Source organism: Lentinus tigrinus (genome assembly GCF_003813185.1).
Source record: "Lentinus tigrinus ALCF2SS1-7 unplaced genomic scaffold L226scaffold_26, whole genome shotgun sequence".
NCBI classification, from domain to species: domain Eukaryota; kingdom Fungi; phylum Basidiomycota; class Agaricomycetes; order Polyporales; family Polyporaceae; genus Lentinus; species Lentinus tigrinus.
This window is the reverse complement of record NW_027137935.1, coordinates 25384-49040: the sequence shown is the minus strand read 5'-3', so window position 1 is coordinate 49040 and position 23657 is coordinate 25384. Positions and strand designations below refer to the sequence as shown.

At 56.3% G+C, this 23657-nt stretch overlaps 9 protein-coding genes across 9 annotated transcripts; 3 read left to right on the top strand and 6 right to left on the bottom strand.

Annotated features, from left to right (window-relative positions):
- The first annotated feature begins 728 nt into the window (after positions 1 to 728).
- L226DRAFT_537589 (uncharacterized protein) lies at positions 729 to 1553 on the top strand. The gene is made up of 3 exons (XM_067681345.1): positions 729 to 1225; positions 1278 to 1353; positions 1410 to 1553. The coding sequence occupies exon 1, from the start codon at positions 753 to 755 to the stop codon at positions 1221 to 1223; it is 471 nt and encodes a 156-aa protein (XP_067532413.1). The 5' UTR covers positions 729 to 752; the 3' UTR covers positions 1224 to 1225; positions 1278 to 1353; positions 1410 to 1553.
- An 886-nt stretch (positions 1554 to 2439) lies between these two features.
- Positions 2440 to 3297, bottom strand: L226DRAFT_615137 (uncharacterized protein). The gene is made up of 4 exons (XM_067686735.1): positions 3048 to 3297; positions 2732 to 2990; positions 2512 to 2673; positions 2440 to 2446 (listed from the first exon to the last, which is right to left on the bottom strand). The coding sequence occupies exons 2-3, from the start codon at positions 2973 to 2975 to the stop codon at positions 2657 to 2659; spliced, it is 261 nt and encodes an 86-aa protein (XP_067532412.1). The 5' UTR covers positions 2976 to 2990; positions 3048 to 3297; the 3' UTR covers positions 2440 to 2446; positions 2512 to 2656.
- Positions 3298 to 3558: 261 nt separating this feature from the next.
- Positions 3559 to 5946, bottom strand: L226DRAFT_562060 (uncharacterized protein). The gene is made up of 12 exons (XM_067683482.1): positions 5871 to 5946; positions 5719 to 5804; positions 5420 to 5646; positions 5285 to 5365; positions 5150 to 5173; positions 5013 to 5036; positions 4868 to 4957; positions 4725 to 4814; positions 4586 to 4672; positions 4467 to 4529; positions 3803 to 4397; positions 3559 to 3744 (listed from the first exon to the last, which is right to left on the bottom strand). The coding sequence occupies exons 1-12, from the start codon at positions 5925 to 5927 to the stop codon at positions 3645 to 3647; spliced, it is 1524 nt and encodes a 507-aa protein (XP_067532411.1). The 5' UTR covers positions 5928 to 5946; the 3' UTR covers positions 3559 to 3644.
- A 339-nt stretch (positions 5947 to 6285) lies between these two features.
- Positions 6286 to 9341, bottom strand: L226DRAFT_163386 (uncharacterized protein). Its single transcript, XM_067672565.1, has 5 exons — positions 9208 to 9341; positions 8811 to 8978; positions 7623 to 8760; positions 7403 to 7569; positions 6286 to 7340 (listed from the first exon to the last, which is right to left on the bottom strand). The coding sequence occupies exons 2-5, from the start codon at positions 8952 to 8954 to the stop codon at positions 6465 to 6467; spliced, it is 2325 nt and encodes a 774-aa protein (XP_067532410.1). The 5' UTR covers positions 8955 to 8978; positions 9208 to 9341; the 3' UTR covers positions 6286 to 6464.
- A 228-nt stretch (positions 9342 to 9569) lies between these two features.
- L226DRAFT_490792 (uncharacterized protein) lies at positions 9570 to 11582 on the bottom strand. Its single transcript, XM_067677328.1, has 2 exons — positions 10655 to 11582; positions 9570 to 10592 (listed from the first exon to the last, which is right to left on the bottom strand). The coding sequence occupies exons 1-2, from the start codon at positions 11360 to 11362 to the stop codon at positions 9912 to 9914; spliced, it is 1389 nt and encodes a 462-aa protein (XP_067532409.1). The 5' UTR covers positions 11363 to 11582; the 3' UTR covers positions 9570 to 9911.
- Positions 11583 to 11728: 146 nt separating this feature from the next.
- L226DRAFT_537584 (uncharacterized protein) lies at positions 11729 to 14685 on the bottom strand. Its single transcript, XM_067681344.1, has 13 exons — positions 14577 to 14685; positions 14474 to 14512; positions 14327 to 14411; positions 14235 to 14269; positions 13371 to 13442; positions 13254 to 13321; positions 12997 to 13049; positions 12797 to 12939; positions 12670 to 12742; positions 12567 to 12604; positions 12468 to 12509; positions 11848 to 12398; positions 11729 to 11791 (listed from the first exon to the last, which is right to left on the bottom strand). The coding sequence occupies exons 1-12, from the start codon at positions 14664 to 14666 to the stop codon at positions 11976 to 11978; spliced, it is 1161 nt and encodes a 386-aa protein (XP_067532408.1). The 5' UTR covers positions 14667 to 14685; the 3' UTR covers positions 11729 to 11791; positions 11848 to 11975.
- A 941-nt stretch (positions 14686 to 15626) lies between these two features.
- On the bottom strand, positions 15627 to 17037 carry L226DRAFT_537583 (Fcf1-domain-containing protein). The gene is made up of 7 exons (XM_067681343.1): positions 16979 to 17037; positions 16860 to 16927; positions 16743 to 16808; positions 16541 to 16689; positions 16409 to 16481; positions 15777 to 16079; positions 15627 to 15720 (listed from the first exon to the last, which is right to left on the bottom strand). The coding sequence occupies exons 1-6, from the start codon at positions 16979 to 16981 to the stop codon at positions 15854 to 15856; spliced, it is 585 nt and encodes a 194-aa protein (XP_067532407.1). The 5' UTR covers positions 16982 to 17037; the 3' UTR covers positions 15627 to 15720; positions 15777 to 15853.
- Positions 17038 to 19249: 2212 nt separating this feature from the next.
- L226DRAFT_163270 (uncharacterized protein) lies at positions 19250 to 20233 on the top strand. The gene is made up of 3 exons (XM_067672564.1): positions 19250 to 19484; positions 19577 to 19687; positions 19740 to 20233. The coding sequence occupies exons 1-3, from the start codon at positions 19474 to 19476 to the stop codon at positions 20113 to 20115; spliced, it is 498 nt and encodes a 165-aa protein (XP_067532406.1). The 5' UTR covers positions 19250 to 19473; the 3' UTR covers positions 20116 to 20233.
- A 117-nt stretch (positions 20234 to 20350) lies between these two features.
- Positions 20351 to 22988, top strand: L226DRAFT_467683 (phenylalanine ammonia-lyase; the record flags this gene model as incomplete). Its single annotated transcript, XM_067676087.1, has 6 exons — positions 20351 to 20541; positions 20739 to 20938; positions 20997 to 21293; positions 21353 to 21895; positions 21957 to 22284; positions 22337 to 22988. The coding sequence occupies 6 exons, from the start codon at positions 20351 to 20353 to the stop codon at positions 22986 to 22988; spliced, it is 2211 nt and encodes a 736-aa protein (XP_067532405.1).
- Between the last annotated feature and the right edge of the window lie 669 nt (positions 22989 to 23657).

The window sequence follows — 23657 nt, the reverse complement described above, 5'->3', positions numbered from 1 at the left end:
CTTCATCCATAGAATCACATACCTACCAACACAAACAGTGCCCTCAAGATTGCGCAGAATGTGGCAGGAGTCTCGCTGCGTATCCACACCCTCGACGTCCTCCGGAAGTCGTCCTGCATGAGCTTGGGCCAGAAAAGCGAGGATCGCATCATGTTTCATGACTGCATTAAAATTTACAGGTATGGTGCAGCAGCGTTCTACCCCTTGATTTGCATCGTAGTACTGGTGGAAGATCGCAGTGGAAGGACGGACCTTGGCGGCAGCCGCGCACATCATCTTCTCATGCATCACAGTGAGGAATGCCATGCGTTCGGCATTCAGGCAAACCTCGGGGTCATAAATAGCTCAATATTTGTTTGTCGCAGAGTCCGGATAGCCAGCTCGAACGTCGAATGCGGAAGGGGTACTGGAACGGTAGTAGGCAGAGCCACTGTCGGTTGTGATTCTTGTCCTCTCGACTGGGTGCTTTCTCGAAGAGCTGGTCATGGTAAAGTGCGACAGCAAGTCTGATTTTGCGAAGACGCGTCTCATGTGGGGATAACATTGTCGTCACGGGGGCCGTACAGAACGACAAAGGGACTCGGAGGAGAGGTAATTCGATTCATGCCGAGGACACTCGAGCGCCTGATATAGATTACGTAAGACATTGCTGTTTCGAGTATACGTACCGGGCGCTACCTCAACTTGAAGTTCAAACAACTTGTGGCTATCCTTACAAGTTACCGCCACTCCTCCTCTATTTCCTGCTGCATATGGCTCCCGCTATGACTAAGACGTCTCGGTCTCCCTCTTCCTCGCGCCCCCGCGCCAAGCGCGTCATGAAGATATCGGTCGAGTCCCCAGCGACCCGTGGATATGGATTCATGCTCGACGATGGCTGTCTTCGTCATTGGGCAAAGATCATCTATGAAGAGGTCTACGGATCAGATATTCTCTCGAAGATGACGGCCAAAGAAGCTGAGGAAGCGATCGACCTCGGGCTCGCTGTCGCTCCTTCAGTAATACTCCAAAAAGTCTACCGGCAGTTCCCCCGCATCCCTCGTCTGCGCCGTCGACTTGCTCTCGTCGACCCGGATGAGGGGAGGTACGTTGTTGTTCTCAAGGATAACAGCTCGCAGGCTGCGTTGAGCGCCACGATCTCGCCGGAGGACGTCGAGGGCGTTAGGAAGATGCTGGATCTCGGGGAGCAGAAGCCGAGGTGGCACTACCTCCCACAATGGTGACGGTACGGACGAAAAGCTGCTCTAACTTTTTCTCACCTGACCTTAATTTCGCAGCGTTGTCAGACAATCGGACCTGAGGTTGTGGTTGTGCGGTTGTGGTTGTGAGTCTCGCGCGCGGCAACTGGAAGATGTACGTGCCGTCCGGATCACCCTAACCCTCGCTGATACTGATTCCCAACCACACAGCGCGACGTCTGACGGAACGGATGTGCAATGCCTATCTTTGTTATCACTTCACTCTTGTATGAATACCCGCAACCTAGTGCTAATACTTCTAGCCTCGTACAACGTATTGTCTTTGAAAGTGACCTGGGTCGCGTTTACCTTGCCCTTTGTTGCGTCTCTTTCCCATGGCGTGTCACACCGAACAGAGAATGAAACCTCGCTACGCTAGTGCTCCTAGTCATTGCTAGAAGTCCTACCTACTAGAGCAAGTGCGTACTGAACGCCTTCCGCGCATGGCCGCGATTCGAGGCTGGCAAGAGGTATATCTCCCTGACTGACGCGTTATTCTGCTCTCGTCGCGCCTTATAGGCCTGAGAGCGCACTGGCTGCACTCTACCTCTCGCACAAGCTTTCGAGAAACATCATCGACGTCAAAGAGAAACTTTGAGTTGTACATAGCTGAGAATATAAGTGATGTGACGATACGTATACCCGAGCCATCCCATCCCCGATCACCAATATTGATCTCCTAGTGGTCGCTTGCCGCTTCCAATGCCCAGAGAAGTGGTGCTTATCATCGACAGGCCATTCGAGCACCTTAAGCACCTCCTCCATGACCTCCAGAAACTCGTCATGGCTCTTGACCTTGCTAACCAACTGCTCGTGCGCTTCGACGTCCTTGGACCCGGTCTTCGACTTGCGGGAGCTCCGGTGGTAGGCGTGAAGCCACGATATGAGGCACATCATGATGTCGTCGATGGGATGGAGCGTCCCTCCGGACTCTTCTGGACCCGAGAGCCCACGCGTTCACGTCGAACTGGCCCTTAGAGATGGTGCAAAACTTCATATGGCAACGACTGTGCGTTCCGATGGTGGGGCAGATCCGGTGTTCGTGGAAGGCTGCGCCGATGAAGTATGAAGTGTTCGCTGGGGAAACATGTGTTGTACGGCGACGTAAAAGAGCGAGTAGAGCCGGAGGAACGACTCTAGCTCTCGAGGATACCGACAGGACTGGGTGGCGTGGCTTGCGCGCGGACGGACACAAACTACCAGGTGCACTGGAGAAAAAAGCGTGTATATCAGTGCACACGAAGAGAGAAGATCCGTGAGATAGAGTATGTACAATTCTGTCGGGCAAGGCAAGAAGGTCGCGGTCCTTGACCGCCGCGGTGGACACGTCCCAGTCATGAGGAGACAGAATCATTGTCCATCTTCGCCCTTATGAAGTTCTCGGGACTAATATCGCGATGAAGCACTCCGGTATCGAACTATGGGGACTTGGGCGCTGGCATCATGAAGTGTGCATGTTAGTGCGTCATCTGTAAGCAAGCAAAGCCGCTCACCCCTGACGCAATCGCGGATGACAGATATCAGCTGCGCTCCGTTCTCAAAGTCCTCCACTGGCTTGCCGACCTCCTTCATGGTCACGCGGTAGTGGATATAGCCAGTATCGCCCCCGAGGTAGGACATCTTGGACGTAGTAGCGACATACTGCGACGTCGAGACTTGTCCTGGCAGGTCGCCACGACAGAGTGCGCGTTGAGCTTCTTCAACACGAATGCCTCCTTGATGGCGCAGCTTCCACATGTAGGCCTCCGGTTTCTGGTGAATGGTATGAATCGCTACCGACTCGACGAGTTGCTGACTGTCAGCGCATACCAGCACTTATGTCAAGTCTCGTGATTCCTTCGTCGACACGAACCGCGTGCATAGTCGGGGAAGGAAGCAGCCTCCTGTGTAAAATTCCTCGCAGTCAGCGCGCTGCGCACGTAACATTCCGAGGGTTGTCTTGTACTGCGAGAACACGGATCTGACACTTATAAAAGCCAATATTTGCAGCTTTGGTTGGAATTTGAAGGGACGTAACGGCAGAGGTTGTCCGAGATGGCTGGCGATTGGTGGAGCTAGTAGTTCGAGGCGGACGTGGACGGAGAGCTCTCGGCGCTCCATCTTCCTAAATCGGCCATGCGGAAAGCCGGCCCGCCTGCCGACTCCGCTTCCTGGCCACACTGGGGGCAGCGTGGCACTACTTAGCAGCTCCCCTGTCTCGACAGTACTCCTGATGTACAAACTCGATCGACTACACGGCGCTGTATATCTCGCTGGCTTTGATTCTGGAAATCTCGATTCAATCTTGCCTATGGGACGGCACTGGGCAGTAACCAGTGACGTTTGACTCGGAACTAACACTGACAATACACAGACTCGAAACTGCGAGAACATACTAATACACCGTTTCACAAGGGAACTGAATGATCAAGGGTTCATCGATGACCGAAAGCGCTTCTGCGGAGGAGATTCATCCGGCATATCGCGTTCCACGCTTTTTCGCTTGCCATCCCGTACCGGAGGGACGCTGGCAATGAAATTCGGTGAGTATCAAACAACCCGAGTAGATGAACACTGAATCATACCTGGGCACATCTCCTCCATAAAAAAACGGGTTTTCTTCCTCTGCCGCAGCTCCCGGCCTCTGTTCCCTCGTTGCTTGATTGGTGGGCATCGGGACCTTTAGCAGTGAGTGCTGTCCCTTGACCTTCGGCATGTAGTGCTTCTCCAGAACCAGGCGCACTCGCTGAACCTGCTTCAGCGCATCTTCCATCCACGTCTCTTTGGACTTCAGCAATCCCATGACTCTCTGTAGCCTCGCGATCTCCTGCGCGATCTTCGGATAGTCCGCCGATTTGTCTTCGAGGTCCGCGAGAATCTCGTTGAGCTCCTCAAGCGTGGGGCGGACGTGCTCCCCGGGACCGCGAGGCCTGGTATTCTCTACGGCGGTTCGTCCGACTGCACGAGACGGCTCGCGAATGGGGGCGTCTTGCGCCGGATTCTCGCTTGCTCGGGGTACGTTCTGCGGCCGCGCGACTCGGACAGAAGGAGGGCGGAAGACCGGACCACGAGGGGGGACGTTAGGCAGTCGCGAGGTTCCACGCGGCTGGTTCTGTTGCATCCGGGCTTTGTCCTCCGCTGTAGGGAGCGTGAAGACAGGTCCGCGGAACGCCGGTTCGCCTGCAGATGCCGTACTTCGTTAGCAATCGACGACACGAAGACTCACGAGAAGAGTATCAATATGCTCACCTTGACGCTCTCCAACAACGATCGGTCTGAATACAGGCGGCTGCGCCGAAGGCGGTCGTTGACCTGTTTTGAATGAGGTGAGTTCCGATCGAGATGGAAGTGTCGCAGATGTGTCTCACCGAGGTCGCGTTGGGCCACTGCTCTAGGTGGAGTGAAACCGGTCGGGCGACGTAAGATGTCCGGGAGTCTGCTCCCTCCGGGAGCTTCTTCTTGCAGTCCAGTTAGATTCGCATTACGTCGCAGTGGGGTACGACTTACCTGTTCCCTTGACGGGCGAAGGGTGAGCTTCGTGACGCAGTGCATCCGAGTCGGAGAGGTTTTCTCTCAATTGCGCTGTGTCAGGGGCGACTATGTCCCGTTCAGCAACGAAGTGGTGGTGATACAAATTATACAGGGTTCACCTTTCAAGTCGTCTGCGTTATAGGGTTGCGGACTTCTGGCGGCACGCTGTTCGAGAACAGCGAGGCTCGCGCTGCCTCGGGCCTCACCTGCTGAAGAGAGAACATTGAGCAATAGCTCAGCAATATGACAACGTGCCGGACTTACCGGCGCCTTGGGAAGGTCGTGAAACTACGCATTCACGCCGAACAAGATTGGAAGACATGACGCTATTCCTGGCGTCGGCTTCTCGCGGAATGAGTATGTACTTTAAGTTCTGACGTAGGAAATCATACCGGACTCACCAGTGTCTTGGGCAGGTCGTGAGCCTCCAGAGACACGCAGAGAGCGATCAGAGAGCCTCGCATGGCTCCTTGGTTCGGCTTATTCAGATGGTGAGCATCCGCATGATCAACAAAACGGCGCGAGACGATACTCACCTATCGTCCGTACAGGTGAAGCACGCTGTTCGCCGCTGCGCATCCTCTTGGAGAGCCTCATGCTCGCGGATTCTCCTCGCCCTGGACATCATACTCAACATCTCGAAGAGCGTCGGCAGTATCAATCGCACTGACATTCTTTAGCCCCCGAGATGACCGGCGATACGTTTGAGCGGCTTGCACGTCTGGACAGTCGACTGGGACCGGCTTGAGGTGCTGCGTTCTCGGGAACCACTGGCTCTGTATCGGCGTTGGAGGCGACCTCTTCGTCGGGCGGAGCTGGCCTCTTTGACCTCAGAGCACGTTTCTTCGGGTTCATACTGGACTTCGGTGCTCTTGTATCATTAGGCCCACCGTCGTTGCTGATAGGGTGATCAGCCGACGACATTCGACACCTGACACCATGGAGAGCGCTGAGTGGCCGGGCGACCTACCCAGTGTTTGCCTGCTGCGCGTTGAAATGCTGTAGTAGTTGTCCAATAATGTCGACGCTTCTCATATTTGCCTTAACGCCGTTCGACTGTAGCACATAAACGCGTCAATCGTAATGACGCATGTTAGTGTACTAGTGGTCTGGGTGACATACCTTGGCTAATTTCTGGAGTCGAGCCCTCGGAAGGGCCTTCAGCTCTGCTTCATTCATGTCTGAGTGCAATATGGATGACTCTGTGCTCTCTCGAGGTCTGGAGAGGGAGGGATGACGAGAGTGGATGGAGAGCGCGTAGTGGCGGAGAACAAGGTTGTACAAGAACATTGCGCGCCTAATTCGTGTTGGTCATTGCGACCTCGCGACCGGCGCGGGAAATGCGCCACTTGCAACTCAAGTTTCTGCGACCTCCTCGTCGTCGAATTTCTTTCGATGGCTACTCAATGCGACTGAGTGCGAAGGTACACCAACAATCCATCCGCTATTCAAACCTTGAGGCACCCACTGTCCGACGGGGCTTCATGGCAGTGATACCACACCAGCGTAAATATATCTCCAAAAAATATAGTACGAAGCTCGTAGGATGTCAACTATACGCAGATACATGTGATTAGTTGCGGAGGATAAGATCATGTCGAAGGGACACGAGGCAGGTGCAATTCACATATGACTACGCTTTTGACGTGTGTAAATGGGCATATAGAAGGATGCACAAGACGATAAGGGGGTCTGCGGAATCGGGCGTGCCGCGTCTCAAGTGGCACCTTCAAAGCGTGGCCGTTTGCTCGAGGGGATCTCCGGGTCTTCCAGCTGCCTCTTCATCGACATGGAGGCGGTCGAGCCTTGAAAGACGCGTGGCATGGAGGTAGATTCGCTTCGAGGAACTAGGTTGATCGCTGGTTTCAAATCGGGTCCCTTATCGTTGCAGGGCCAGCCTACGTTCTCCATTTGGTCAAGGATGAGCCAAATCACGGAGCTGTGGGTTTGCACCTTCTCGGCAATCGCGCGGAGACTAGCTGCATCCATTGTATATGACGGGAGGGTCGACTGTTCCGTGCTGGGATTTGAAGAAGAAGACCCGTCGGCAGCCAGGTCCAGGCCGGTGTTCTTGTCTCCCGCAGGCTCACTTTCCTCTAAATCCGAGAGAATCGCCTGGAAAGCCAACCACTCCTTGCGGTCACTGTCCGGCATAGGCTCTTCCACCCTCTCAATGGGTGGGGCCGGGCGCACATCAAGCGAGTAGTGCGCATGAAGCCAGGAGAGGAGAGTCTTGAAGATTTTATTGATAGGATGGACAAAGAGGACCCCGCTGGAATCAGAAGCCTGGTCGGTCGAACGCATGAAAGTCAGCGGCGCGGTTTTGTCTCCATTGTATTGACGCAGCTCAATGACGCCGGTCGACATGGCCGTGTACTTGTGCGACCCGCAACGGTAATACCCTAGAACGTTGGAGTAGCCATCGAAATAGTCGACTAAGAACTGGCCGACGTTCGCGGGGTTGATGTTATGGGGGAGGAAGCGGACGGCATAGTAGAGTAGGACGTGACAGAAAGATTCGATCTCGTCTGGTATGTCGATCTCTTTGCTAGGATTGTCGAGGGCATGCGCTGACATGAATCGCCATGTCCCCTGTCATTGGGCAAGAAGCTCAACGACGGGGCCCAAAGAAAGAAGATAAGCGAATAACCTACCATTCGGTCAGCCTGTTGACGAACCTCTGAAACTCCAACGACCTTGGCAAGCTCCCAGTCGTTCAGCAACCCTACCCACGATCCGTCGGCAGCCTTGTACAGCAGTATATTTCCCGCGCTGATATCCCGATGGATGATCCCAGCTTTCTTGTAGGCGTGTGCATGAGCTGCAACGGCGAGTAAGCCGTGAGACTCAAGGTATAATTCGAGATATACGCACCAATGATGCAACACAACACAGCCACGACAAGTGTAAATCCGCGGTCGAATTGATCCAAGGGCTTGCCGACTTCTGCAACAACGAGACGGTAGTGCTGATGTCTTTTCATCGAGCCCTTCTTCCCCTTGTTGGCCTTCTCCCAGACCGCCTGCGACCTCGTGACTTGCGTGGCTCCTTTGAGGTCGCCGTGGCAAACTAGGGTAGGAACGAAGGGAGTCTCCTTGGAGTTTAACGTCTGCAGAACACTACCCTCGCGCTCGATCCCAGGATAGTCATGATCAACGCGCCACGCGTCCTTGAGATAGACGAACGGGCCTTCCAACTCGTCTTCAGCGTTCACGCGGACAGCAACGTATCCACGCGTCCCGCGGCAAGCGACCCCTCCAGCTTGGAAGTGGGGCTTACCGACCACGAAGTTCTGGATCTCGACCCTCGTGCGACCGGATGACGAGGTAGAAATCTCCTCGACATGTACCTCCAGCTTCCACAATGCCCAAGACGAATCCAGCGATTGGTTGAAAAACTGCTGAACGTGGTCTTCTGGGTCGGCTTTCGCGGCAACCTTGCCCCACTCCACCAACTTGCGACCGAGTTTTGAATCGGGTTCGATGCGATGCGCGGTGGGATCGAAGCCACGAGCGGTGGGAACGAGGCGAGAGTAACGAACGAGGAACCGGGTAAGCGCCGCACCCTGAGTCGTGTACTTGAACTTGTAGGAGGCGTACGCGCCCGACCGGTCAATGTAGACGACACGGGCGTGGTGGCCGAGGAACAACACCATGAACTGGAACGTTCGCTGCTGGAGATTGAAGACAAGCTCCGCCGACGAGAGTATCTGTCCAAGGACTTTCTTCCGGTCCACGGAGACAGGCTCACAGTCGGCTTGTCGCTCGTCGAACGGATCCTGGTTGGTGCACTGGAGCTTACACACTATGGCCATGTCAAGGCGTGACCAGTTGCCGAGTCTGATGTGGACCGTCTCCTGGTTCTCCGAGTCCTTGTCCTCCAAAGGGGGCAGTTTGCGATGGTACATGCCGCAGTCGATAGGCTGGCGAGATGGGTTGGCAATGTCGGCCTTGTAAGGGGTGGCAACAAAGGTATGGTTGTAGAACAGCTTCGAGCCGTTCAATAGGTCGACCTTCGAGTACGCGTTAGACTGAAACACGGAATGAAGGGAAATAAACACACCATCCATGTATACATCTCACTCTCAGATGAGAAGTTGGGGACATTGGCGAAGATGTTTGGGATGACCTTCCTACTAGGGTGGGGAGTGGGTAGGAAGTCCGACATGAGCGACTCTAACGATGTAATTCCGATCTTCCCATGCATTTTATTTCACAATTCAGTTCTAGCCTGCAGGAGAGTTTGGTTGAACGTGGAGTCAGCATCAATAGACGGTCTTAAGTTGGTCGGAAACTCGGAGGAGCCAGAGCCATGTGCGGAACGAGCAAAGGGCAAGGCAAAAAAGCTGGTGTGTGTAACAGTGTTCAACATAAAGTATGGTTCTAAGCAGAATAACAGGGTGGAAAAGGGTTGCAAAGATGGTGGTTGGGACCACATAAGGACGGAAAGACGAACATACCTCGCAGGACTTGGAGCGCCAAGCGTAAAAGTTTGATACTGCTACGACGGCCAGACGTTGAAGTCACGGAAGCAAATGCCACCTATACAACTGTATCTGTGGGAGCAACGAAGGAGAGATCCTGAGAGTGATGGTATAAGGAGAAGTGAGGCTTGCTGGCAAGCCCTCGATGTTGAATGTCGGAAGCGCCCAAACCTCTCTTCGTCACGTGCTCCCTTCTTCAGCAACACCTCTCCCCGAGCATTCTCAGCGCCGTACCCACGGAAGTTCGTGAAAGGCTGATTAGTTCAATACTATACAACTGTAGAGCAGTTCACATGATTCCCTCAGCTCCGACTCGACCCGCAACGTCGTCAGCAAGTGGCTGTGTTCAGGATGGTGGTTAGGTAACCACCCTCACTCTTCCGGTACAGGCTTGGGTACATATGCTCCGCAATATCGTTTATGGAGAGAATACTATGCTAGTAGAGTATCTGAGCACAGTAATTCTATGACACTCCACACGCTGATGAGCTTTCAAGTCCCTTGTACAACGTTTGTGGGTACTAGTTGAGAAGGGGGTAATGATACCATGGCTTGCCTACCCTACAATTCGGAGTCTCGGACAACCTTAGCGAAGAGAACATAGGCTTACTCATAGACCCTCAATGCACGGAGACTTGAATTGTACGCGACAAAGTGAAAGGAATATCTCGACATATAGTTCAATAAGCATAGGCATATTCGGACGCAGAGCCTTCTTCTCCAGATGGGTCCACGTCTACAGTATTGTCTATCCCATCTTCGGGCTGGTCCGCACCCACAGGTCCCAGGGTATTGAGCTCCTCGAGCAAGCGGTCCCGCGCGGAGTTCTCCGGAACGATGATGCGCGCTGCGAGGTCCTCCACTGCGGAAACAGGGAGACCAGAAGCGTGCAGCATCAGCGCCATGATGCGGTATGCAGAGGGGACGTCTAACACAGTGTCTTCCAGCATGACGATGTGCGGCACGAAGGCTTTGACAAGTTCCGTCGCGGACTGCCCTTCATTGCCTCGCCGCAGGGACGGAAGCGATAGGAAGGAAGCGGTCAACGCAGCATCCGAGTCGTTACCAGAAGTCATCGCTTCCGTGATCAAGGCGTGGAGAAGTTGATGGCGGTCACATGGCGGGAGGGCGAGGTAGCACTTTTCGGCCGCAGCCAGACTCCTTGTTGCGAACAGAGCGTGCACAGCACGAGTGCACTGTTCGGCGATAACTTTGGGAGACGCAGGGGACAACTCGGGTGGCGGAGTGTCAGGAGGATGCTCGTGCTCTGTGTCCTCGTGGAATCCATATATCTCATTTCGTCTCGAGTCTGAACCGAATACGTCCTTCGGTCTCGGGTATTGACAGTGGTCCAGCATGTTCTGGAGGTGGAGATCGCTTAGCAGAAGGCACTTAATGAACAATACTGATAGATTAGACTGACCGACATCATGTACCGTACTTGTAACGAGATAGTATCTTCTTTGAGGACGTCCTCAACGAGCTCGATCAACCCGAGGCCATCGATGATGTGGGATGCCTCGGTAGAAACGACGATACGCCGCAGCATCCGGCAGAGCGCGACACAATAGAACCTTGAACCCTTCGCCGTCCCCCCAAATAGCAGGCCCACCACATCATGGAGATCGTCACAAGTGAGGACGCCGAGCACGAGCAGCTCTCCCGCGAACGACGACAGGGCATTTGCTGCCTCTTCCCGACCATCCCGCAGCGCTCCGCCAAGCTCTTCGAGGAGAATGGGACGCAACAGGGTTGGAAGCGAGGTCGAGAGGTCTTCCAGGTGGTATGGGTATACGCTCCGCCAGCGCAAACTCTCTCCCTCTGCCTCGTCCACGGCTCTCTGCACAAGCTTCGCGGCGAGATCCGTCCGCACGGGATCCGATGCGCACTGTTTGACCAACATCCTGACGCACGACTCAACGAGCACCGAGTCCCCTGACCTCTCCATCCGTACCACCAGCTGGGAAAAGTGTGTGGCGAGGCTATCGGCGTTGGCGGGGGTCACCTTGTTCAACAGCCCACGAAGCTTCCGCCGCTTGACCAACGCATCGACCGGAACGCTCCATGGTCTCCATACCGCAGCACGACCGTTCAGGGCGGGTTGAGCGCGCGGAGTAGTCGGGGAGTGCATAGCTCGGTTATGCGGAGGCGAGGGCCAGGATCAAGGAGCGAGAAGGCAACAAAGGCGAGTGTGTGAGACGTATCCAAGCGTCGGAGTCATGAGTTCAACGAGAGTTATGCCGACGCGTCAAGACCGTGGAAGGCCGCTGGGCCGCGCGTCGCCCAATGCGAAGGAGAATGACTGGAAAATGAAGGGACTCAATGGCGAGCACAAGCACGAATGCTCACCTTCGCACAAAAGGAATGTGAATAGTCGCTCGAGTATGACTATCTCGGTGCCGGGTAAGCCCGGCCGCGGGCCACGTTGCGTTCATAATGAAAATCTCCGCAGCACGCGACGAGGGACGTGTTCTTGCGTTGGCAGAACCTTGCGCTACCTCCGCGAAACGTGACCTTCTAGACGTCATCGTCTGCAGGCACAGTGGGCATCTCATTGGTCCTTCAAGCATAGTTAGTCGACAATCGTTCAAGTTCAAGGGAGCAAGGGCCACATACAGGCAAAGCAGTCACAAGTACACGATACAATAATAGCAAGAATTAGCGAAAGCGAAAGCAGAGAGCATGAGGTACTATACGGGGAAATGAAAACGCTCCCATCGCCGTGTGAGTCGGTGTGACAGAGTTCATGCCCGACCCCTCTTCTTCTTGGGTGCCTCGTCGGACTCCTCATCACTCTCTACACTCTTGCGTTTCTTCGGTGCAGGCTTCTTCTTGGCCTTGACCTCCGCCTTGCGGGCCTCCTCGCCTTCATCGTCGTCTCCGGCATCGTCATCCGACGCAAACGCGTCAGCAGCAGCTTTCTTCTTAGGCGCGGGCTTCTTCGCCTTCGCCTTCGACTTCGACTTTGACGGGGGAGCCGGTTTCTCCGCCTCCTCCTCCTTGTCCTCATCGTCGTCGGAGGCGAAGGGATCGTCCGCCCCAGCCTTCTTCTTGAGTTTCGGCTTGGCTTTCGCGGTAGTATCTGCGCTCGTCTTCTTCGCGGCCGCCTCTTCGGCCGCGGCGGACTTGGCGGTGCTGAGCTCGGAGAAGTACTCGTCCTTCAATTGCTGTGTTGCGAACACGGCATCAGTCGATGGCAGCAGGGGCATCGCAGTCTGAGCGCTCGATCTGCGTACCTTAATCTCGGAATCCTTCATGAGGGCGGTGTTCTTCCAGACCTGCGCGCGAACTGATGAACACGCCCGGCGCACGCAGGAGATCGTCGGCGGACTTACCGTTGAAGAAACACCGCTCGGGTGCTTGCTGTCAATCCCTGGACAGGAGCAGATACGTCAGCGCTCAGGGCGGACGTGCGCACAGTAGATGCATGTCGCTTGCCTATAGACGTGTACAGGTCGGTCTTGACTCCCATGAGGTTCAGTCCGTGGTTCCGGAGCAATACTTTCATGACCTGTGTACACCATGTCAGTATAGACGGATGCAGCAGGCATCTCAGTTACTATACCTCGGTGACACTGCCCTGATCGTACACGTCCGGCATGTAGACGCAGATCAGGTGCGAGTAGTTCGCCGTGTCATTTTGCGGGCTCGTCGCGACCTTTGCGAGGAACGCGCTTGTGGAGGAAAGCGGTCCAGACACAAGCGAGTCTGCAGATTGACGTCAGGCCGTTTCAAGGAGAGGGCTACCTGTGTCCGTTGACTTACGTGCGATGGAACTCCATATCATGTCTACCTTGTCCGGAGTTGCGAAGATGAGCCTGTCGGTGTCATGTAAGCATAGCGTTGCCGCAGAGTTTCCGCAAAGGTGGGTTCAGCGAACTGAATCTCGGCGTTCAAGCTAGAAGGCCGCTGATGAGGAGTCCGAGATCTCGTTTGCGCCTCGCCTACGGTGTGCGGCTCGACATCGAGAGTTCCTGAGCCCCGGACCCCGTGCTCACGGAGATCTTGTGCCGGGCACTTACCACTTGCCACACACGTAACCATGCTTGACCGAGATCTCCTTGAGCTTCCCAGTGGCCTCATGTTGCACCTGAAGGAGGAATCCATAAGCGGATATATGCCATAACGCGACCGCGTACCTCTTCGCGCAGCTCCTTCTTGCTCTTTAGCCCCTTCTTCTTGTTTGACCGAACGGGAATTGAGTCATCGTGCTGCAAGAGACGTAATTAGACTTTGCTTCCATACTCGCTGATACCCGCAAAGAGGCTAGTGTGGCAGGAACCCGGAGTATGCGGAAGAATCCCGATTTCGCGTATTATGGGGCACAACCGGTGTTTATGCCTTGCGAGTCTAGCTGAAAGTTGGCTCCAACCGATACGGAGCATGTACCATCCGGTACTGTCAAACGAGCTTATCTGCAACACAGATACTGGGCTAGGACGCAGATCACCATGTATCGTTTTCTCTTCCGTTCCGAGCGCCCGAATTGGTCTCGAAGCGAGACAGTCAACATCGAGCACGAGACACACGGAACAGAAGCAGACTTGGACCCTAACCGTCTGCTGATAATCGTGGGGTGAATCTGTCACAAATTGTTATAGAGGCATATGTGCTGCCCCTCGAACGCGCTCGTTGCGCTTGGAGCAAAGATGCCTCGTTGCAAACGGTCTGGACTCCCTCTCGATATAGGCAAGTTTTCTGGCATCGCAGCAAGGGCCGCTGCCAAGGAGCATGACTCGAACCTCCATTCGACGATACGAGCGTCGCCAACCTTGCAGGCTGTGGCCTGTCCCATCCCCTGTCGGGTTTTGGGAACGGAACAGGACACTCCCTAGAATACTAGCTGGCTTCGAGAGTCAAGAGCACCGGAATTCCGTCTGACTTGTCCATTGTCATACGAACATGCGATGCCGCACGAGCACCAGCTCCTCAAGACACGCCTGAACACGTAGAACGTCCACGTCGAGGCAAGGCGAGGCAATACGACTGCGCATATTACGTACCTGTATCTTCTGCACCCGTTCGGTAACATCGGCCACTAGTAGTAGAAGCCGTCTTCAGCATCGGTTTCTCAACCTCGGACAGGGAAACGCACAATACTCGTTCGCTTCCTTGATTGCTGCCTCTGCTCCCTTCTCCAGGAATTCCTGTGGTTGCTCTGCCTTGGCGACCCACAGCCACTACGTGTGACAGGTCAGCACCGCCCGACCGTGTAGAGTGACTCGAAGCGAGGTGGACACACAGGTTTGGTGCCGTCGTTCTGAACCATTGACGGCTTGTACTGCAAGAGTTCGTGGGTGTCAGCAAGGCGGTGGCTCGTGTCCTGGCAGCAGACGTGGACGAACTTTCGCCAGGAACTCCTGCAGAGTCGTGTCGGACTTCGGGGTCCATTTGTACGTGTACCCCTCGGGAAAGAAGTCGTCGTCCTTGCTCATGTTCTAGATCAGTTCAAGCAGAAGGAAGTAGTTATGTTGCAGTCGTGGTCGTGGTACTGAGGCACTCAAGAAACGACGCAGGTTGGGAACGCGTCGCGTCGCGTTATTTACCCCTGTTTGTCCGTATACGCGCCACCGACGCGAACCTTCGTAAGCGCCTTCACCCGTAAGCACATGTACCTCTAGCAAACGTACTGAGGAGTACGCGAGTCGCACAATACATATGTGAGGCGTCAGAGAGCACCAACAAGACTTTGAAGCAAGCCCCGACTGAGACTACATGCATCGACATGATAAATGAATACTCACGGGGGGAGATAGTGGTCCCAAATGACGATCGACCCCTACCACCGCACCACGAGTGCGAAAATGGCCCAAGATCCGAAGTCAGAGGTCTGGCCCGTCCGCCATCATCCCGCCCTGAGCGCTGACCAATGACCACGCTAGCACAGAAGATCTCCCGAGGCGGGAAGCCGGGCGAGCGGCGGGCATGGAGAACGTTCGCAGTGGAACGAACACGGAGCATATCCGGGATCAGAATACCCAGACGACGTCCCTCCGTGGCTGCTTCGGCCGCTCGCTGCAACTGGCCATGGGTGCCCCTTCAGCCAGTGCCAACTAAACGATATGACGTTGCAGCCTCGGAATCGCCGGATGTGCGCGAGCGAGTTCTTCATTAGCCTGCATGACGATGCGGTATCGTCGTATCGATAGCGCAGTGAAGATCCGGGAGGTCGAGCCTCGACGCGCGACGCACCGTCAGAACAGAAGTGGCGCAGCATCTTGCAATATCGCCCAACCAGAAAACACGACGTCGTCTTGCGACGAAACCATGTGCGCAGCCGTCTCAAGCTCGGGCAATCGTATCCCACGGTCGGTCGGCGGGGCACAGGATGAACTGCCGACGCCTGAGGTCATCCCCACGTCAACGAAGATTCGAGGTCAATAGTCACTTCAATTGGCGGCCATAAAATGACATTGAGAGATCGGCGGGAAAGTGTCACCCCAGGAGGGCGCAGACCGGTGATACGGATGGGCTACTATACCTGCGGAACTGCGCGTGTTAGCAAGTCGTGTGCTACCAGGACCATAACTAGGAACCGCACTCACAAAATACTAGCTACAGCACGAAAGCGACAGATAGACGACGGACGACGGACAGACGGCGGGCGACCATTCACCACAACTCATACAGGTGCGCCCTGGTCAGGCAGCCGCTCGATGGCGTAACGGCGCCGCACAATGTACATCAGCGGTACTCCAGGGATTTTACGTATCCTCCGACGCAATTCCCGATCGCACGTCGCTACGATGTAGCACTTGTGCGAGGTCACACGCTGGACGAGGCAGTCATCTGCATAGGTGCCAGAGTGCGAGCACGCTAGCCGCTCGAACCGCGGATCTCGAGCAACCCTGGGTGGCGAAAGGTCTCGTGTCAGCGTTCTTCGACGACATACTTTCATCACGACGAACAGGGCTCCAAACCCGGCACACAGGGAACAGAAGCAGCGGAGACGGAGACCCGTCAAAGGTCCCCTGCCTAGACTTCCGATGTTGCATTCTGGCGCACGAAGTCAAGGCGTATTCGCGCCGACAAGGTTTCAGAAAGGCGACCTCTCCCAGGAAGGTACAAGTCTTCCATGCGTTATCTTGAAGATGGAGAGATCTCAAAGGCTCTCCATCTCCGCAATTTCCAAGCCGGACTTGCCCTCTGTTCGTCGCGAGTATAGGACGGCACGTACCTTAGCGCTACCCGGTAACGATGTCCCAGCTTCTCCAGCTCCGCCATTACGCAGTCCGTTACGCACGGTATACCTACATGTCCTCATCATGAGACCAGCCAGGCGCAAGCTCCGAGAGGACAGGCGACTCACACTTCGCGTACAGACAGTCCATCATCCCGCTAATGAGTTCCAGCTTGTTCTGAAGGCTAAAGTTTATGAAGTTCGTGTCGATGAGGACCCGGTATGGCGGTACGAGGGCCGTGTTGTGCTGCAAGAAGAGCGAGGAAGAGACTTGGGGACTGGACACCTGACGTGAGCACCGAACCAGGATGGAGGAGACTTTGCGACGTACGCTCGCTTGACCGCCTTCTCTTTCTCCAGTTCCTCCTTCTTCTTTTGCTTTAGCTGGTTCTCCTTTCTGCAAAAGTTCACTGCCTGATTCAGTTCATCGGGTGGGGTGCGCACGTACAGTCGGATATCGTTGGGGTTCAGCATCCTCTTGACCGCCGCGAACTTGCGAGTCTTCTTTGCTCTGACCTGCGGAATTGTCAGAATCCTGTACTTGTAATCTCCAATAGAGCAACTTACCATTGTGTCTGTGAGTATGAGAGAGCTTTGAAACGAGTAGGGAAGAGCGTAGGTCGAGTTCACTGTTGAGGTCGATCTCCGCGGGCTGAGCTTGCGCTCGAAATTTAGTGCACGTGACCGTCAGGCCCTCGGAAACCCCGATGTCTAGTGCTCGGGGTCCTGGTCGGCCGGCACCGGCCACGCGCCCGGCGCCCGGCCGTCACTAGACTGGTGGCAACCACAGTGTTAACATCTTGAGCTTGTCCACTTACTACCAACGACTGGACCGTTGTCAGTACACACTGTGCCTCCCATTCAATAACCCTCCTTTCTGCAAGCATATATCAGAGCCTGTGACACATCCGCCAAGTCGTCGAATCAGGGTAGATGGAATAGTTGGCCGCGGTCCGCGGCTCCGTACGAGCCTCATCATCCTCGACACATACGAAGCACGAAATCCTCCACGTCGCCCTCCGAAGGTTCGATGTCGTGACGGAATCATCAGGCATCATAGGCCATAGACCACAGGACTCCGCCCACGTCGACATATGGCAGAAATTCCCCGACGTGAGCGCGTGCACCGAGCGCAGGCCGCCTTCCTGATATTCCCCCATACTGCTTCCGACTTCCCAGGCGGGGCAGGGCCGGAAATAGTGAGGCGTCCCACCAATGACCCACTGGGACTGACACCGCACCCCCCTCCTCTGCGCGTACAGACAGGGTGGCCGTTACGCGATGCTGAGGACCAGACTATGTCCGGAGCGTCAACGTTTCAAAACCCTGCCCCCACCAACGCTGGTTCCCGGCGGCGCAGGAGGTTCACAGGTTCTCGCCGGGTGCGAGCGAGATAACGGGATGCCATTCTCGAGCGTCGCTCTCTCACGTCGTGCAAGCTGTGGACTGCTGCTGCGAATGCGAAGGTGTCTCTACGGCGACCGCCCGATGATGGCGCCCGGGTCAACTTGCGGACTCCTTGAAATCCGGAGTCCTCATCGCGGAATCCGTGATATCGGGCAGAAGCTGGGTCGCCCGCAATCGACAATGCCAGGACGAGCATTGGTAAGCCCGTCGTCTCTTTTTGAAGAAGACACGCGTTCAGGGCCCTCGACCTTTGTCACAGTGCTCCAGCGAACCTAACAGGAATTACGCTAGACGTGCGCCGACGACGTTAGCACGCACACTTGCATCTCGCTTGGCTCGCCTATACGGCGACTGCGAGTGTAAGGCGGCGACTTCGCGACATTCAGATAAGTAGTCGGTTGTAAGTTCCAAGTTCGCCTACTCCTCGGATCTGTTCTAGCTAACGGAAGTGACTTCTTCTCGGCTCACCATTAGCACTCCGCCGGCGGCAACCATCTTGGACGGCGATGGTGCGCGAAGTTAGGCTCAGAACTTGCAGAATATCTAAGCCGCTGATCGGGGAATCCCAGAGCCCTCCTATCCGACGTGTTCTGCGAACACTGGGATTTGGCTGGGTTCCCTGCGTACGGCCGACTAACGTTCGCGGCAGCCCAGGCCTCTCCCGTACGTCCACATACAATGTGCAGTTCATGATGCTTTCCCATCATCATCTCCGGACCGCAGGAGACGCGTGGGTCGATAGAGATCCACTTCTGTCACGCCACAAGGCTGAAGATGCCGCGGGCGAAAGAACCTGTCAGAACGCTGCGAACGGGGGATGTGCATGGCAGACGTTTGGCTCGACAGCGGCGGAGAAAGAACGTTACCAGAACCATCGGCAGGTGTTCCACGTCGACTCCTGCCGGACTACGCAGCTGACTCACTCGCTCCTCCAGCTGCGCTGCACTCCTCCAGGTCGTCGATTGGACGTAGGTTCAGCCAGGCTGGCCGCTGTCGCGCCGACGCCGGGTGTAGCGCGAGCGCACCGCGAGCTGTATCCACCGATGCGCAGCCTCGTGTCGGGCGCGCCGTCCGGGCTTCAGGCGCGGGAGCTTTCCACCGGGTCGAGGCGCGAATACCAGTGATGGCTTCCATGCCAGTTCCCAGGATTCCGAGCCAATTGCGGCTTACGACGTTTTACGACTCCACCAAAGGCAATCTGGACTGATCTGCGAGCTGCCGGCATGGGGCACGTTGCGACTCTTCTTCTGCGCGGCTGTACCGACCTTCTCTGCAATGGGACCTTATCGAGCAAGGCGCCTGTCCAAGTCCGGTCCTCCGTTCGCCTTGGTTCGTGACGGGACGACGATGGAGAATTTGTTGCGACGCGCCTACTCCACATCGTGGTGACCCAGGTGCTCAAAATTGCCCCGCACCCCGGTTGATGCAGCACTTTATCCCGAGAAGCGCAGACGATCTTGGAGGAGGAAGTGGGCAGAACGCAGAACGCACTCCGGATCAGTCCCTTGCGCATTGTCCCCTGGCAAGCGTTGGCAACTCGCCGAGTATCTCGGTTCGGTTCTGAAGAAGTGGGGATTTTGAGTCCCAGCTATCAATGACTGCGGTCGATTCCGAAATCATAGGATTCGCCATGGTACTTCCTTCCAAGCTCCCAGATGCATGTTCGGTACGTCTCAGCTTCCGCCACAGGCAGCGTTGAGAAGAACTAACGGCGGTGTCGTGTCGTGTAACGCAATTTAACACGGGCGGCGCAATTAGGGACGCTGGTTTGTTTTCGAGAATGGGCGGGCGGCGAGAAGGAGCGCTGCGTATCATCGCCGCCACTGGGCCCGCGGAGGAGACAGGGAGTCGGAAGGAAAATCACAGCCCGTGCGTATGTATCAAGTCAATGAACGTCTGTCAGTCTGTTCATTCATGCCAGGCACGGCAACAAGAGAACAACGAAGGGCTCGCACCGGACCCGCCCCATCCGTTACACCCGTTATGCATGTTCACTGCCCCATGTCCATCTCGCCGGACGACATCCATGGACCGTTGCGGTGCACCTCCGGCCGCGGGCGGCTGGCGGCCGGGCAGCGGCCGGGTGGAAGCCCAGAGACAGAGAGGCGGCCGGTGTGCATGCTAAGAGCCGCCGTGTATTTCGGCCGCGTTCGTCGCAATTCTTGGACCAGAATACGCGTAAAAATGGGGGGCGCATGGGACTGGGGAACGGAGGAAGAGGGTGGGGGACGCGTCGGATACGCACGAGCCTCACCGAAGATCCGGCCGGTCAGGTCACAGCGATAGATCCCAGATGAGCGCGCAGGCTTTACCGAATGATCGTTCCCGTCATGAAGCTTGTCCAGTCCTGCGGGCGGGCAGTTACGTCGATAGTCCTCCCGGTCCCGTATAAAACCTCACCATGTCTCCCAGCAACTTCCGTCCCCACAGCACCTGCTCGGCCGAACTCCAGCATTCCCTCTCAGACACCCTTCTCCTCGTTCATCCACCTCAACCACCACCTCTTCCGCCCCCAATCCACCCACATTCGACATGCCTGCCTACACCTACACCAAGGCCCAGAACTACGCGACCTACGAGCCTTCGCCTCTTCTGCTCAAGAAGGCGTCTGCTGCGGCCGTGCCCGCTCCCTCCGTGCCCGTCTCCGAGGTTCCGAAGGGATCCTCGACGGCACACCTCCTCACCAAGTTCATCGAGTCCCACCGTGCCTTGGAGAACTTCAAGTGAGATCCAGTTCATTATCTTATCGCGGATGCCACGCCCTCCGTCATACTTGCATGAGGGGGCCGCGGAACTTGCCAGCGGACTCAATTCCACTGCAGGCTATTGCCAAAAGCGGGCTCTGACTGTCTCTTTTTGGCAACTCCGCCACTCTCGTCATATTCCTTTGTCCGAGCATCTTACTTACCTCCATCCATAGGCATGGCCAGCCCGTCGTCGTCGATGGCGAGACCCTCTCCATCCCCGCCGTCGCTGCCGTCGCCCGCTACGCAGCCGCTACCGTGCTCGACGACTCATCTGACATCCAGGAGCGTGTCCTCAAGAGTCGCCAGGTCATCGCCGACAAGGTCAGCGGCCAAAAGAGTGTCTATGGCGTCAGCACTGGCTTCGGCGGAAGTGGTGAGACAATGTTGTTTCACACTATCCAACGACTTCTCACCGCTATTCTCTTTGCTAGCCGACACACGAACCAGCGACCCCCTGACGCTCGGTCTCGCGCTCTTCCAGCACCAACACACTGGCGTCCTGCCCTCCGACACCGAGCAGGTGCCCACCGTCTTGCCGCTCCTCGACCCCCTCACGTCAACCAGCATGCCCGAGTCGTGGGTGCGCGGTGCCATCCTCATCCGCATGAACTCCCTCATCCGCGGGCACTCCGGCGTCCGTTGGGAGCTCATTGAGCGCATGGGCGCCCTCCTACGCGAGAACATCATCCCTCTCGTACCTCTCCGTGGCAGCATATCTGCATCTGGAGGTCAGCGCTCGCCGCCCACATCGCCTGTCTATCATAGTTCACTTACGCTTTCAATACAGATCTCTCCCCGTTGTCATACATCGCCGGCACCCTCATCGGTAACCCTTCTATCCGCGTTTTCGACGGCCCTTCGACATTCCGTGGACGCCGGATCGTCTCTTCTCGCGAGGCGCTCGCCGCCCACCATCTCGAACCTCTTTCACTCGTGTCCAAGGAACACCTTGGTATCCTCAACGGCACAGCCTTCTCTGCTTCGGTCGGCGCCCTCGCCGTGCACGACGCCGTACACCTCGCCCTCCTCGCTCAGGTTTGCACGGCCATGTGCACGGAAGCCATGCTCGGCGCATTGGGATCCTTTGCACCCTTCATCCACTCCGTCGCACGCCCGCACCCGGGACAGGTCGAGGTCGCAGATACGATCTCCGATCTTCTGGCGGGCTCGCAATTCGCTGTGACTGTAGAAGAGGAGAAGCATATTTCCGCGGACATCGGCGAGCTTCGTCAGGACAGGTATCCGCTGCGTACTTCCGCACAATTCCTTGGCCCGCAAGTAGAGGACATCCTCTCCGCATTTTCCACGATTACGATTGAGTGCAACTCCAGTAAGTGTGGCGTTTCGCGTCTCTGTTCTTCTCCAACTCCGACTAATCATCGCTGTGACAGCCACGGATAACCCCCTCATCGATGGCGAAACCGGCGAGGTTCACCACGGTGGGAACTTCCAGGCCATGTCTGTCACAAACGCGATGGAGAAGACGCGTCTCGCGCTCCACCACATTGGAAAGCTGCTCTTTGCGCAGTGCACCGAGCTTATCAACCCCGCCATGAACCGTGGACTGCCGCCGAACCTTTCTGCGACTGATCCATCCCACAACTACTTCGCAAAGGGTATCGACATCCACACGGCGGCCTACGTCGGCGAGCTTGGCTACCTTGCGAACCCTGTCTCCACACACGTGCAGTCTGCGGAGATGCACAACCAAGCCGTCAAGTAAGTTCAGTCGTCCACTGTCACAGTCCAGACTTCTGATCAGCCTCTGCAGCTCCCTCGCACTTATCTCCGCCCGCGCCACGCTCAACTCGCTCGAGGTTCTCTCCCTCCTCACCGCCAGCTATCTCTACGCGCTCTGCCAGGCGCTCGACCTCCGTGCGCTGCAGCACGAGTTCCAGCAAGAGGTCGACGAGATCCTCCGCGAAGAGCTCACGCGCTACTTCGGCCCCCACCTCTCCACCGCCGACCTCGACATGCTCCTCCCCGTCATCTCCCGCGCCGTGCGCCGCTCGCTCGACTCCACGAGCACGATGGACGCCGCGCTGCGCATGCGCACCGTCGCCGGCGCGACGACGACGCCCCTCGTCGACTTCTGCGCCGAGCGCGCGGGGCTCGACGAGATCGTGTCCTTCCGCGCGGCCATCGCGGAGCGCATGACCGCGTCGCTCGTCCGCCTCCGGGAGCAGTACCTCCACGGCGAGAAGGGCGCCGCGCCCGCGAGTGCGTTCCTCGGCAAGAGCCGCGCGGTGTACGAGTACATCCGGGTCACGCTTGGGGTGCGCATGCACGGCGCGGAGAACCTGCACAACTTCCAGGCGGGCCCTGGCGTCGAGGAGGAGACGATTGGCCAGAACATCGCGCTCATCCACGAGGCGATCCGCGATGGGAAGATGCAGGACGTCGTCGTCGGGCTCTTTGTGTAGAGTGCGGGGTGGGTCTGGGCTTGGTACGGTGCTTGGGTATGATCATCAGTAGAAGTTCGGCGGCATTGGCCCTTGGGTGTGTTGGTCGTTTTTGGTGTATAGCGCTCTTCCCGCCCTCTAGCTCTTGTCTCGGTGGCAGTCTCAAACGGCATATGTATTTGTACTTATCTCCTATAGATATAGAGCCAGCAATGCATCTACCTAATCCTCTCCAACACTGTGTGCAGAAGCAGACCATCCTGCCTGGGATGTGCGACTGGGAACGAACACTGTGTGCTCGGGAAGGCTCCTTTCCTTGGCCACGTACGTATTCAAGTCTATGGATCGGCGGCCACCCTCATCGTGTACAACCCCCATCGTGTACAACCCCCGGCCCAGTGGGAGTCGCATTCAAGTTTCAGGCAGCTGAGCTGCGACATGTCAAACACTGTGAACGCAAGCCAACAAGAGAACGACGATCTTCCACCGAGATCATCCAACCCAACTTGAAGTAACCCTCATTCCACCCCTTTCCGCTCGAAGGTCACACTAGTGGCAGTAAGTACACGCATGCGAACCTCGTTGCAGAATACAGACACAATCCAGCATAGATATCGATCGTAGTCGTCTCGGTACGGTCGCCCTCGGTGCCACGCCGCACTACAGCCGCCTCCACCTCTATCGCAGGAT